A 16,224-nucleotide genomic window follows, 5' to 3' on the forward strand; every position below is an offset into this window, starting at 1 on the left:
CACCAACCAGCCCTGTGTCTGTCGTGCCTGCCAGTCTTGTGTCTCTGCCAGCTCTGTGTCTCAGCCGTGCCAGCCTACTCATTTGAGTTTCATCTGTGCTCTTCTGCCAGTCCTGCCTGATGCTCACACCTGTCCTAGTGTTCCTGTTCTCCAAGTGGAATCAGCAGCCACAGCCAGACACCACCCTGGAGTAGCACCTGGCAGCTGCCTGCTGCACAAGTCTGACCTCACCATCAGAAGCTCCAGTGAAAACCCAGGCAGCTGTCATAGTCACGCCCCTTCCAAGGTAGTCTGGCTTGTGGCACAGTGGGGCCACAAACACCCCGAGCTCACGCCCACCAGTCAGGGCGTGAGCATGACAGTTGGGAACCATGGTCGTGCAGAGCTATAAGGGTCCATGTCCACGATTAGGAACAGCTACGGGTTTGACGCTTCATATTTATACAGCATCAAGCCCACAGCAGCCAGATGTTACATCATAGTGGATTTCTAGAAATCTGATGTCCACTATGAGTGCATAGCCGCCTGTGGATCACCCGTGTCTTTCAAGTTCGCAGCATGTCAATTTCTCTTGCAGAGATGCTAGTTTGCGCAACAGAAATTACATCAATAGAAATGTATAGGATGTGGTAAATCCGCACGGTTCAGTGAACACATACGGATGATTTACCTGTGTTCAATAGAAGGCAGCGCTTTGGATGCAGGGAACATGCGCTGCGTCCTAAGTGCTGCTAGTTCCGGATCGTGGGCACCTGTCCTTAAAGTCCTAAGACTGCTGTGAGTTAGACAAGGTAGCCTGTATTCATGCAGTTGTGGACTATTGTCAACTTAATGTGGAAGATTTAGAGAAGAAATTCTAATTCTTGCCTCATGGGAGGATTTGGAAAAGTATCTGCTGCAGACGGTGTGCAGAAAGTATTAAAATCAGTTTACACGTTGTCTTTCTGTAGCCCACTCCTTTTAGCTGCCTAAAGGAATAACTGATAGTGAAATAGTGAAAGAAACCTTCTGGCCCAGGGTTGAGCGAAACGGATCGGACAATTTCAAAAGTCGCCGACTTTTGGCAAAGTCGGGTTTCATGAAACCCGACCCAATCCTAGTGTGGGATCTGCCATGCGGTCAGCGATCTTTGCACCAAAGTCGGGTTTTGTATGACGCGCTCAGCGCCATTTATATATATATATATATATATATATATATATATATATATATGTCATTGAGACACATATATATATATATATATATATATATATGTATATATATATATTTATATTTACTTCAGCGTGATATAGCAGAAAAGCCAGTAATTCAATTGCCGGCTTTTCATTTCTCCTTCCTAAACCCGACATGATATGAGACATGGTTTACATACAGTAAAACATGTCATATTCCCATTTTTTTTGCATATTACACACTACTAATGTTAGTAGTGTGTATGTGCAAAATTTGGGCGCTGTAGCTATTAAATTTAAGGGTTAAATCGCGGAAAAATTGGCGTGGGCTCCCGCGCAATTTTCTCCGCCAGAGTGGTAAAGCCAGTGACTAAGGGCAGATATTAATAGCCTGGAGAGGGTCCACGGTTATTGGCCCCCCCCCCTGGCTAAAAACATCTGCCCCCAGCCACCCCAGAAAAGGCACATCTGGAAGAACCATTAAACCCCATTAAACCATTTCTGGGGTGGCCAATTTTTTCCGCGATTTAACCCTTAAATTTAATAGCTATGGCGCCCAAATTTTGCACATTAGTAGTGTGTAATATGCAAAAAAAAATGGGAATATGAGATGGTTTACTGTATGTAAACCATGTCTCATATCATGTCGGGTTTAGGAAGGAGAAATGAAAAGCCGGCAATTGAATTACCGGCTTTTCTGCTATATCGCGCTGAAGTAAATATAAATATATATATACTGTATATATGTGTCTCAATGACATATATATCTACTATATAAATCTGAATGTGTGTATGTGTGTGTGTATGTGTGTATGTATGTACGTCCGGGATTGGCATCTGCACCGTCGCAGCTACAGCCACAAAATTTTGCACAGTCACACGTCTGGACCCCGAGAGCGTCATAGGCTATATTGTGAGGTGATATTTTAACCCCGCGCGTTCCAATTCACCAAACAATTTTGCCCCTATCTACATAATGGGGAAAAAAGTGAAAGGAAAAGTGTTGGAGGCGTTGAAGCTACAGCCACAAAATTTTGCACAGTCACACGTCTGGACCCCGAGAGCGTCATAGGCTATGTTGTGAGGTGAAATTTTAACCCCGCGCATTCCAATTCACCAAACAATTTTGCCCCTATCTACATAATGGGAAAAAATGAAAGGAAAAGTGTTGGAGGCAAATTGACAGCAGCCAGATGTGAACAAGGGGGACGTAAAGAGTGAGAGCGATGGCGCCAAAGAGTATATACCGTACAGTTGCTAAGGTGGGGCCCCGACATGGGATACTCACCACACACGGGGATATGAACACACACACAAAATGCGCCACACACTTCCACGTGCTTGAACACATATCACCCTCAGCACACATTTCACCACACATTCTCCAACCTCGCCACATAAAAGTCGAAACACAAAAGTCGCCGCTCAAAACTCGCCACGCGCAGAACTCGCCACATGCAAAAACTAGGCTCTTGCAAAACTCGCCACAAGTGCAAAACTCACCTCATGGAAAACTCGCCACACGCAAAACTTGCACATGCGGAAAAATTGCCACATGCACAAAAGTTGCAACACATGCAAAATTTCTTCACACAAAACTTGCACATACTCAAAAGGCACCACACAAAACTCGCCACGTGCAAAACTCGCCATGCGCAAAACTTGCTGCACACAAGTTGCTACACTAACCTGTCACATGCAACTCGACACACAAAAAGTTGCTACACGCATGTTGCCACATACAACTCATCTCACAAAAGTCGCTACATACATGTCGCCACACGCAACTCAACACACACAACTTGACAAACGAAACTCGCCCTAAAACACACACAAGTCTGGTCTTATCCTTCAAAAATAAAAATCTGATTAATAAGCAGACAAACTACAACAAATGTACCATAAAGGAAATACGGCAGCTGTCAGTCACATGACCTGTCTATTATGTGTATGTGTGAGCTAATATATACTGCCAGGGGGAGGGCTTCCTGCTGGCTGGGGATTTATCAGGCTGCCAATTTAGCTTACAAATACTGAGGTAAAAATACTGAGCAAATAACGTGTGAACGAGGTCTAATACAGGAGGAGATGACACACAGGTATATACTATATACAGGAGAGATGACACACAGGTATATACTTATACTATATAGAGGAGGAGATGACATACAGGTACATATATATACAGGAGGAGATGACATACAGGTATATACTATATACAGGAGGAGATGACACACAGGTATATACTATATACAGGAGCAGATGACCTACAGGTATATACTATATACAGGAGGAGATGACATACAGGTATATGCTATATATAGAAGATGACATGCAGGTATATACTATATACAGGAGGAGATGACACACAGATATATACTATATACAGGGGAGATGACACACAGGTATATACTATATACAGGAGGAGATGACATACAGGTATATACTATATATAGAAGGAGATGACATTCAGATATATACTATATATAGGGGAGCTGACACACAGCAGGTATATAATATATACAGGGGAGATGACATACAGGTATATACTATATACAGGAGATGACATACAGATGTATACTATATATAAGGGAGATGACAAACATGTATATACTGAGGTGATGAGGTGAAAATGAGAGGTATGAGGTGAAAATGAAAAGGTGTGAGTGCAAAATGAGAGGAGTGAGATAAAATAATGGAGTGATCAGAAAATGACAGATGTGAGGTTGAAATGACAAGTGTTAGGGGGAATGAGAGGAGTGAGGGAGAAAATGAGAGATGTGAGGGAGAAAGTTAGAGATGTGATTGGGAAAATGAGAGGCGGGATGGGAAAATAAGAGAAGTGACGTGCTATAACTAACCACAGATATTTACTATGCCCAGGCAACGCCGGGCTCTTCACCTAGTATATATATATATATATATATATATATATAGACAGTACATATGTTTTTATGATTTTTTGAGCACATGGATCCATTGTATGTCCGTATGTCGGTTTTGCAAGCCTGCGAGAAAATCTCGCAGTACGGATGCCATACGGATTACATATTTCCCATTGACTTGCATTGGGTTTCGTGTTTCAGTCGATCCCCGACCCCGACTCTTCGCGATAATCGGCTGATTTCACTCGACTCGACTTTTGAGAAAGTCGGGTTTCGTGAAACCCGACTCGACCTTAAAAAAGTAAAAGTCGCTCAACCTTACTTCTGGGTACTCCGCTAATCTCTGCACTCCGGACCCAAAGGAAATCAGGTGTAGAATACTTTGGTCTGGAACTTTCTATCCCTTTCACAAGAACTTATGTCACTGAACACTCTTCCCAACATGTGGCCTTTTCCTTCTTAAACAATAATGCTTCTTATTTCTTCAATAGTTAATATTCAACTCATTAAAGGGAACCTGTCACCCCCAAAACCGAAGATGACTTAAGCCCACCGACATCAGGGGCTTATCTACAGCATTCTGTAATGCTGTATATAAGCACCCAATATATCCTGAAAGATGAGAAAAAGAGGTTATATTAAACTCACCTAGGGGCGGTCCCGCTGCGGTCTGGTCCGATAGTTGTCGCGGTCCGGTCCAGGGCCTCCTATCTTCTTACGATGATGTCCTCTTCTTGTCTTCACACTGCGGCTCCGGCACAGGCATACTTTGCCCTGTTGAGGGCAGAGCAAAGTACTGCAGTGCACAGGCGCCGGGCCTCTCTGACCTTTCCCGGCGCCTGCGCACTGCAGTACTTTGCTCTGCCCTCAACAGGGCAGACAAAGTACGCCTGCGTCGGAGCCGCAGCGTGAACACAAGAAGAGGACGTCATCGTAAGAAGATGGGAGGCCCCGGACCGGATGAGTATAATCTAACCTCTTTTTCTCATCTTTCAGGATACATTGGTGGCTTATCTATAGCATTACAGAATGCTGTAGATAAGCCCCTGATACCGAAGGGCTTGGCTCACCTTCGATTTTGGGGGTGAAAGTTTAACTTTAACAAGCCTGGGCTGGCACTAACTGTTAACCCTATCCAAGCTAATTACACTGTTGCAAAACACAGTATATAGAACCACATATAAAACAGATTCATGAATCACATTCATAGACATGTTTTTCAGCAGATTTTCAGAAGCGGTGCCGACACTTCTTCCACATCTTTACAATCAGACAGGACACTGATTTGAGGATAAACCTAGGCCTAGGCCTAAATCTAGGCCACTTGCAATAAATACTATGAAGTGCAAAGGCCTTCATTCATGAACAACAAAGGGGAGGATTGTGTCAGTCACCTTTCTAATAAAGCTTTGTAGTTTGTAGTAACTTGTGGTTTATGTTATTTTTTTTTCAAAATCACAGAAAAAAGAGTGCAAACTATTCAGCTCCACACATGGCAAGGATTTGCTATTTGAAGACACCACCAGCGCTCTGATAGCTCTTCCATCAGCAATGGACACTTTCCTCTTTTTGGGACCAGACTTGTTTAACGGCATGAAAACACTTAACGGTAGGAAACATGCTGGGTAATTCTGGTATTGCATGACCTTAATAATCTCTCTAATTCATCAGTTTCAATTTACATATTGCAGCAATTTTCTTTTTTTCCATTAGGAGCTCGTCCTCCTCAAGTTAACCAACAAATACGGTGGTGTCCACAGAGCAAAAATGAGAAGAAAAAATGTGATGACTGGTCCTCAGTTAGTGGTGGAGCCATTAAATGCACAGAGCCGTCGTCTGGTCTGGAGTGCATCAAAATGATTCTGGTAGGTGATCTTTGCCAGCAGAAAGAAGCATCATATGTGGTCGCTCAGAGATGGCGAGTAGATGGGGTGAGGACTAAGGGCAGCAGTAACATGACTTTTTTCTATAATTTGCAGAAAGGTGAAGCGGAAGCAGTAAATCTTGATATAGAACACTCATACATAGCACTGAAATGTGGACTGCTCCCATCGGTTGACGAGTACCGCAACAAGGGTAACTTCAATTAGACGCAAAATATTTTCAATTTAGCTCATCATGTGCATCTTAGTTTTGCCAATTCAAGGGAACATTTGCACATCTCATACTTCACAATTGATAACGAGGGACATAGGGCCAGCACCAATATCTGGTGAACGTAGGCAAGTGCCAGGACTCAATTCTTTTGGGTGGCCTACTCAATGCTGTGGGCACTGCATGTATGGAATAGGCTCAGGAGCAAAGTTTTCTCCATTCAGTATGGATGCCAACTGTGTTCTACAGCCTGAAATGCATCATTGAAAATTTAAAAAAAGAACTTTTTTGTTACAATACACATCTCAACTAGAGATAAGCGAATATTTCAATGGTCGATTCGGATTACGTTCGCCGAATTTGCAATATTTGCCAATTAATTCACCAAATATTGGCCGTACATAGCCGGACGTCATTCACGTCAATTGGAGACAAAAACAAACGCATGCACAACACCTTAGAACGGCCTTAAATGCTGCAAAAGCACATCAAATGAGGGACAGACACCAGGAAAGTGACCTCCATTCACCCACAGTACAAATTACAGCATGGAACTGCAGCAATCAGCCAGGCATGAGGTATAGAGGTCTGGGACAGCATTTATAGCTTCCCAATGAATGTTACAGTAAGACAAGGTGGGTGAGGGATTGGTGTGCGACCCCTTTGCTGTGAGCCCTGACACAAAATGCAACACCTCGATCTGCTTTTATGCTGAGCCACACTAAGGTGGCACAAATATCAGTTTTCTAGACTACCATTGTCAGAAAAATATAAGGATAGTAACATGGGTAGTTGAGTTCAAGGAAGTGGAGGCCTTATGGTCTCAGAGGCCTACTGCTACAGGCAACACGCATGAAGGAGACCCAAACAGGAGTCTACACATTTACAAAAGTTAGTGGCAGACACTACAAAAGTGGCATCACTTTCACCACAGTATACATTGTATAATAAGGACCGACAGGTCTTCCACTACACATAATCCAGCAGATGGACACTCCAACCATCAGTGTTCACATTTCCAAAAATTATTGGCAGACACCATCAAAGTGGCATCAATTTCACCACAGTAGAAATAGTAGAATAGGGACTGACAGGTCTTTCACAACACCCAATACAGTAGATGGACACCCAACCAGGAGTGTTCACATTTCCAAAAATTTTTGCCAGATACCACCAAAGTGGCATCAATTTCACCACATTAGAAATAGTAGAATAGGGACTGACAGGTATTTCATTGCACCCAATGCAGTAGATGGACACCCTACAAGGAGTGTTCACATTTAAAAAAATGAGGGCTTTACACCATAGAAGTGGCATCAATTTCACCACAGTAGAAATAGTCTAATAGGGACCAACAGATCTTTCTCTACACCCAATCCAGAAGATGGACACTACAACCGTGAGTGTGCACATTTCCAAAAATTATTGGCAGACATCACAGAAGTGGCATCAATTTCACCACAGTAGAAATACTAGAATAGGGACTGACAAGTCTTTCACTACACCCAATCCAGCAGCTAGACACCAAACTTGGAGTGTTCACATTTTAAAAAATGAGGGTCTGACACCACCGAAGTGGAATAACTTTCACGAGAATAGAAATAGAATAATTGGGACCAACACGTCTTCCACTACAGCTAACACAGCACATGTAGACCAACTGTGAGATCTTTTGGAACACCTGGAGTGGACCCACAGATCCATGACAACGAACCTCCCAAGGGTGAGCTGACCAGGTAGACCACCTCCTATACAGGGAGCATTAGTGGTAGACCCAAGGGAGACTATTACCGCAGAAGCTGGAACCCGGAGATAGGTAGTAGAAGGTACAAAATAGAGAAGCTGGGCATAGGACGGACAGAGCAGGGTAAGATGAAGTACAGTTTGGTAAGAGCTGAATACAGGCGAGACCAAAGGAGCACTGGGAAGGGGAAGACACAAAGTAAGCAGGACAGGACAGAGACACCAGACTAACAGAGTACAGAGCGGAAACTGGGAAGGCTGGACTGGACGAGGAGACAAGGAAGCCTGGGAAAGGCAGAGAAGCTGAACTGGCTGGACAGAGCGGAGACACAGAACAGGCAGAGCAAAGACAAAGGTGGACCTGAGTCACAGAAGCACAAATAACAGACAGGCAATGAGCAGAGGAAGGAATTGCCTTAAATACATGGAGTGCTGAAGGACTTCCGGGTCACGGTCCTCCAGGATCACAGAAAGGAGATATAGAGCGTCTGTAAATCAGAAAGAGGAAGTGCTGGAGTGGGCGGTGCGCACCCGACGAGAACCAGGGAGCAGAGAAGAATGAAGGAGAAGACGCGCGCCTGCAGGAGGGGTGCGCCGCTGCGGGTAAGTATGAGCGGGGGGACCGGCGGTGGTCCCGCCAGCAGGCACGGCTTAAAGTTAGGCGTTCAAAACTTTCAGGGGACAGCCGTATGGGCTTATCCATCAGGATACCACCAGCAGCGCTTAAAACACAATCTGAGAGAACGCTGGCTGCCGAGCACGATAAAACCTCCAAGGCATGTGAGGCAAGCTCAGGTCACTCATCCACTTTGGAAGAACAAAATGTGAAAGGGTCCAAACACTCCCTGATGGTATTGATTTTTAGTTCTAGATACTCCTGCACCATTCTGTCGATTCGGTCACTGCGCGCAAGACTTGAACTCTGTTGTGCTGATGCACGAGTTGGTCTAAAAATAGTGTCAAATTCCTTCTTCCACTTCCACCGCTGCTGCCAATGTTTTGGCGAATTGACAGGCCAGAGTTTGTAAGTCTACAGCTTTGATATGAACTGTATGCTTCACTGTTGTCTTGGGGAAAAGCTCTCTTAAGGCTATATAAAAGCGTGTTTCGATACTCCAGCATTCGCGGGTCCCTTTCTAGGGTGGGAATCATCTGACAAAATTTGGTTTTATAACGTGGATCTAATAAAGTGGCAACCCAGTAGTCAGCATTATGCCTAATCGTTACTATACGGGGATCATGTTGCAGATAGGGCAGCAAGAAGTCACTCATATGTCGGCCTCTACCGTGAGGTCCGAGCCCATGCTGTGTTGGTGGCTGGGTAACAATGAGGCTCGTTTCTTCTGTCCCCTCCCACCAACCCCGAACAACAGAGAGGGAAGGATTATCTTCTTCATCCGACAGTTGTTCGCCCATCACCTTTTCTTCCTCCATTTGTTCCTCGTATCTTACACCTTTGATATTAGTTTGTCTGTTCTCATCACCAGCCCCACTTGATCACAGAAATCCACCCTCCTTTGGCACCTGCCTGTGTGACGACAGTCTTGAACTTTTAGAGAATCTTATCTCTTCCACAGCCTCCTCTGCTTCCTCTTCTTCTTCTGGGACCACCATCTCCTCCCGCAGGCTATTCAAAAGTCTGCTCCAGCATATAAATGATGGGAATAGTTATGTTGATGACGGCATCATCAGCTCTAACCATTTTAGTAGCCATTTCAAAACTGTGCAGAGGGCTTTAATCTGTGCACACTATGTAAACGTGATATGCGTCACCTCCGTACTGCGTTGGCCCAGGCTATACGACATGACATACTGCATCAGGGCTCGTTGCTGCTGCCACAGTCACTGCAACATGTGCAGAGTGGAATTCCACCATGTTGGCACATCACATATCAACCTGTTAATTGGCATGGACAAAGACCTCTGTATCGATGCAAGTCAATGAGCAGAGGGGTGCAAATGGAGAAAATGAGCACACAGCGTATGTGCTTTCTGGAGCAGGTCACCCAGGCCAGGATAATGGCTGAGAAAACGCTGTACTACCAGGTTGAGGATATGAGCCATGCAAGGCACATGTGTGAGCTTGCCTCATTGTAGGGCCACTGTTATGATCTGGTGATTAAGGAGCGACATGCGTCTAGCTCTGAGCAAGTGGCAACTATACTGACCGCAGTCCCTAAGCTCAACACAACACTAGAAGTAGCCGTGGAATGCTCCTAACTCTGCCTAGGCATCTCGTCACAGCCTAAGAGCTAACTACCCCTAAAGATAGATGCAGGAAAACTATCTTGCCTCAGAGAAAATCCCCAAAGGATAGAATAGCCCCCCACAAATAATGACTGTGAGAGGAGAAGGAAATGACATACGTAGTATGAAACAAGATTTAGCACAGGAGGCCACTTCTAGCTAAATAGAAATAGTACAGGACAGAATGCTGTGCGGTCAGTAATAAAAACTAGAAAAAGTCCACCGCAGAGAAATGCAAAAATCTCCACACCTGACTAAAGGTGTGGAGGGCAAACTCTGCTGCCCAGAGCTTCCAGCTTAGCTGAATAGATCCATACTGAAAAGCTGGACAAATGAACAAAAACAAAGAAAGTACTGAACAACAAAGTCCACAACAAGTGAACTGCAAAAGGACAAGCAAGGACTTAGCTTTGATGAACTGGTCAGAGTGTCAGGAAAGTCCTAAGAGCAATGACTCCAGGCAGGAACAATTGACAACTGGCATTGAATGAGGGATAAGGCCAGACTAATATAGCCGAGCCAGAAAGACGATCAGTGAAAACAGCTGCTGAAGCTAAATCCAAGAAGCAGCCTTACCACTCAAAACCACAGGAGGGAGCCCAACAGCAGAACTCACAAAAATACTACTTACAACCACCGGAGGGAGCCCAAGAGTGGAATTCTCAACAAGTCCCCCCCCAAAGGAGGGGTCACCGAACCCTCACCAGAGCCCCCAGGCCAATCAGGACGAGCCAAATGAAAAGCACGAACCAAATCGGCGGCATGAACATCGGAGGCAACAACCCAAGAATTATCCTCCTGGCCATAACCCTTCCACTTGACAAGATCCTGAAGCTTCCGCCTCGAAAAACGAGAATCCAAAATTTTCTCAACCACATATTCCAACTCCCCCTCAACCAACACCGGGGCAGGAGGATCAACAGATGGAACAACGGGCACCACATATCTCCGCAACAAAGATCTATGGAAAACATTGTGGATGGCAAAAGAGGCTGGAAGGGCCAAACGAAAAGACACAGGATTGATAATCTCAGAAATCTTATAAGGACCAATAAACCGAGGCTTGAACTTAGGGGAAGAAACTTTCATAGGAACATGACGAGAGGACAACCAAACCAAATCCCCCACACGAAGCCGAGGACCAACACACCGATGGCGGTTAGCAAAACGCTGAGCCTTTTCCTGGGACAACGTCAAATTGTCTACCACATGAGTCCAAATCTGCTGTAACCTGTCCATCACAAAATCTACACCAGGACTATCAGAAGGCTCAACCTGCCCTGAAGAAAAACGAGGATGGAAACCAAAATTACAAAAGAAAGGCGAAACCAAAGTAGCCGAACTGGCCCGATTATTAAGGGCAAACTCGGCCAACGGCAAGAAAATCACCCAATCAACCTGATCAGCAGACACAAAGCATCTCAAATAGGTTTCCAAGGTCTGATTAGTTCGCTCAGTTTGGCCATTGGTCTGAGGATGGAACGCCGAAGAAAAAGACAAATCAATACCCATCCTAGCACAAAAGGCCCGCCAAAACCTGGAAACAAACTGGGAACCTCTGTCAGACACAATATTCTCCGGAATGCCATGCAAACGAACCACATGCTGAAAAAAACAATGGAACCAAATCAGAGGAGGAAGGCAATTTAGGCAAAGGTACCAAATGGACCATTTTAGAGAACCGGTCACAAACCACCCAGATAACAGACATCCTCTGGGACACAGGAAGATCCGAAATAAAATCCATGGAAATATGCGTCCAAGGCCTCTCCGGGACGGGTAAAGGCAAAAGCAACCCACTAGCGCGGGAACAGCAAGGCTTAGCCCGGGCACAAGTCCCACAGGACTGCACAAAAGAACGCACATCCCGCGACAAGGAAGGCCACCAAAAGGACCTAGCAACCAAATCTCTGGTACCAAAAATCCCAGGATGACCGGCCAACACAGAACAATGGACTTCAGAAATTACCTTACTTGTCCATCTATCAGGAACAAACAGCTTCCCCACAGGACAGCGGTCAGGTTTATCAGCCTGAAATTCCTGAAGCGCCTGCCGCAAATCAGGGGAGATGGCAGACAGAATCACCCCTTCCCTAAGAATGCCAACTGGCTCAAGGACTCCCGGAGAATCTGGCAAAAAACTCCTAGAGAGGGCATCCGCCTTAACATTCTTAGATCCTGGAAGATATGAGACCACAAAATCAAAACGGGAGAAAAACAGGGACCACCGAGCCTGTCTAGGGTTCAGCCGCTTGGCCGACTCAAGGTAAATCAAATTCTTATGATCGGTCAAGACCACAATACGGTGCTTGGCTCCCTCAAGCCAATGTCGCCACTCCTCAAATGCCCACTTCATAGCCAACAACTCCCGATTGCCGACATCATAATTGCGTTCCGCAGGCAAAAACTTTCGGAAAAAGAAGGCACATGGCTTCATCAAGGAACCATCAGAATTCCTCTGTGACAAAACGGCCCCTGCCCCAATCTCAGAAGCGTCAACCTCAACTTGAAAAGGAAGAGAAACATCCGGCTGACGCAAGACAGGGGCAGAGGTAAATCGGCATTTAAGCTCCTGATAGGCCTCAACAGCCTCAGAGGACCAATTATTCACATCAGCGCCTTTCCTCGTCAAATCGGTCAGGGGTTTAACCACACTAGAGAAGTTGGCAATGAAACGGAGATAAAAATTAGCAAAACCCAAAAATTTCTGAAGGCTCTTCAAAGATGTGAGTTGAATCCAGTCATGAATGGCTTGGCCCTTAACAGGATCCATTTCTATAGACGAAGGAGAAAAAATAAACCCCAAAAAAGAGACCTTCTGAACTCCAAATAGGCACTTAGACCCCTTCACAAATAGAGCATTATCACGAAGGATCTGGAATACCATCCTGACCTGCTTCACATGAGACTCCCAATCATCGGAAAAAATCAAAATATCATCCAAATACACAATCAAGAATTTGTCAAGATAATTGCGGAAAATATCATGCATAAAGGACTGAAATACAGAAGGAGCATTAGAAAGCCCGAAAGGCATCACCAGGTATTCAAAATGGCCTTCGGGCGTATTAAATGCAGTCTTCCATTCGTCACCCTGTTTAATACGAACAAGATTATATGCCCCTCGAAGGTCAATCTTGGTAAACCAACTAGCCCCCTTAATCCTAGCAAACAAATCAGAGAGCAAAGGTAAAGGGTATTGGAATTTGACCATGATCTTATTAAGAAGGCGATAATCAATACAGGGTCTTAAGGAGCCATCCTTCTTGGCAACAAAAAAAAATCCCGCTCCCAATGGTGACGAAGACGGCCGAATATGCCCCTTCTCTAAAGACTCCTTAACATAACTCCGCATGGCGGCATGCTCTGGCACAGACAGGTTGAAAAGTCGGCCCTTAGGGAACTTACAGCCAGGAATCAAGTCAATAGCACAATCACAATCCCTATGTGGAGGAAGGGAACTGGACTTGGGCTCATCGAATACATCCTGGAAATCTAACAAAAATTCAGGAACATCAGAAGAGGGGGAAGAGGAAATTGACATCAAATGAACGTCACTATGTACCCCTTGACAACCCCAACTAGTCACAGACATTGATTTCCAATCCAGCCCTGGATTGTGTACTTGTAACCATGGAAAACCCAGTACAACAACATCATGTAAATTATGCAACACCAGAAAACGGCAATCTTCCTGATGTGCAGGAGCCATGCACATAGTCAGCTGAGTCCAATACTGAGGTTTATTCTTGGCCAATGGTGTAGCATCAATACCCCTCAAGGGTATGGGACTCTGCAAAGGCTGCAAAGAAAAACCACAGCGCCTAGCGAATTCTAAGTCCATTAAGTTCAGAGCAGCGCCTGAATCCACAAATGCCATGACAGAAAAAGATGACAATGAGCAAATCAGGGTCTCAGATAGGAGAAACTTAGGCTGCACAGTACTAATGGTAACAGATCTAGCGACCCTCTTAATATGCTTAGGGCAATCAGAAATAGCATGAGTAGAATCACCACAGTAAAAACACAGCCCATTCTGATGTCTGTATCCCCTCTGTTCCGCTCTAGTCAAAATCCTATCACATTGCATGGGCTCAGGACTTTGCTCAGAGGACACTGCCATATGGTGCACCACTTTGCGTTCGCGCAGGCGCCAATCAATCTGAATGGCCAGAGACATAGATTCACTCAAACCAACAGGCGTGGGAAACCCCACCATAACATCTTTAAGGGCTTCAGAAAGACCCTTTCTGAAAATTGCTGCCAGAGCATCCTCATTCCATTTAGTGAGCACAGACCATTTTCTAAATTTCTGGCAGTATAATTCTGCCGCTTCCTGACCCTGACACAGGGCCAACAGCGTTTTCTCAGCATGCTCTACAGAGTTAGGTTCGTCATACAATAATCCGAGCGATTGAAAAAATGCATCTACATTAAGCAATGCCGGATTCCCTGACTCAAGTGAGAATGCCCAGTCCTGAGGGTCGCCACGCAGTAGAGAAATAACTATCTTTACTTGCTGAATGGGGTCACCAGAGGAACGGGGTTTCAGAGCAAAAAACAATTTGCAGTTATTATTAAAGTTCAAAAACTTAGATCTATCCCCGTAAAACAAATCCGGAGTAGGAATTCTAGGCTCTAAGGCCGGAGTCTGAACCACATAATCTTGAATACTCTGTACTCTTGCAGCAAGCTGATCCACACGAGAAAACAAACCCTGAACATCCATGCCTCCATCCAAATCCCGAATCACCCAGAGATCAAGAGGAAGGAAAAAGACAAAACAAACTAAAGAAAAAAAAATGGCTCAGAACTCTTTTTCTCTTCCTTCTTTTGAGAGGCATTCAGCTCATTTTTGGCCAGTTGTACTGTTATGATCTGGTGATTAAGGAGCGACATGCGTCTAGCTCTGAGCAGGTGGCAACTATACTGACTGCAGTCCCTAAGCTCAACACTAGAAGTAGCCGTGGAATGCTCCTAACTCTGCCTAGGCATCTCGTCACAGCCTAAGAGCTAACTACCCCTAAAGATAGAAGCAGGAAAACTATCTTGCCTCAGAGAAAATCCCCAAAGGATAGATTAGCCCCCCACAAATAATGACTGTGAGAGGAGAAGGAAATGACATACATAGTATGAAACAAGATTTAGCACAGGAGGCCACTTCTAGCTAAATAGAAATAGTACAGGACAGAACGCTGTGCGGTCAGTAATAAAAACTAGAAACAGTCCACCGCAGAGAAATGCAAAAATCTCCACACCTGACTAAAGGTGTGGGGGGCAAACTCTGCTGCCCAGAGCTTCCAGCTTAGCTGAATAGATCCATACTGAAAAGCTGGACAAATGAACAAAAACAAAGAAAGTACTGAACAACAAAGTCCACAACAAGTGAACCGCAAAGGGACAAGCAAGGACTTAGCTTTGATGAACTGGTCAGAGTGTCAGGAAAGTCCTAAGAGCAATGACTCCAGGCAGGAACAATTGACAACTGGCATTGAATGAGGGATAAGGCCAGACTAATATAGCCGAGCCAGAAAGACGATCAGTGAAAACAGCTGCTGAAGCTAAATCCAAGAAGCAGCCATACCACTCAAAACCACAGGAGGGAGCCCAAGAGCAGAACTCCCAAAAATGCTACTTACAATCACCGGAGGGAGCCCAAGAGCGGAATTCACAACAGGCCGCCACCAGGTTGGCACTGTTATCAGACATGGCTTTCCCTGAATGCAGGTTCAGCGGATACAGCCATTAATCATATTCAGCCAGGAGAGTTGTCCACAACTCTTCAGCTGTATGACTGCGATCTTCAAGGCATAGCAATTTTAAGACTGCCTGATTGCGGTGAGCCCTGGCTGCTCAGTGCAGAGGTGGTGGGGGTTTGCTATGCACTGTTGGAATGCATGTCTCGTGATGGCAGAGGTTGAGGGTGTAGGTGGAGGCCCTAGAGGAGATAGTGGAGGCAGAAGCAGTTGAGGAAGTGTTAAATGTAGAGGTTTGGCCTGCAAGCCTTGGGGATTCCAAAACTTGTGAAGCAGCGCTTGTCCCCACAGTCACCAAAGTCACCCAGTGCCCAGTCAGCGAGATAT

General features: G+C 45.1%; 1 protein-coding gene across 1 annotated transcript in view; it reads left to right on the forward strand.

Annotated features, from left to right (window-relative positions):
* The window catches only part of LOC138638538 (saxiphilin-like), a 117,327-nt gene that overhangs the window by 48,727 nt on the left and 52,376 nt on the right, over positions 1-16,224 (forward strand). The window contains exons 11-13 of the mRNA XM_069727918.1: positions 5,519-5,666; positions 5,771-5,922; positions 6,037-6,133. Coding sequence (XP_069584019.1) covers positions 5,519-5,666; positions 5,771-5,922; positions 6,037-6,133 — 397 coding nt within the window. The remainder of the gene's footprint in view (positions 1-5,518; positions 5,667-5,770; positions 5,923-6,036; positions 6,134-16,224) is intronic.

This window comes from Ranitomeya imitator, chromosome 5 (genome assembly GCF_032444005.1).
Source record: "Ranitomeya imitator isolate aRanImi1 chromosome 5, aRanImi1.pri, whole genome shotgun sequence".
In the NCBI taxonomy this organism is placed as follows: Eukaryota; Metazoa; Chordata; class Amphibia; order Anura; family Dendrobatidae; genus Ranitomeya; species Ranitomeya imitator.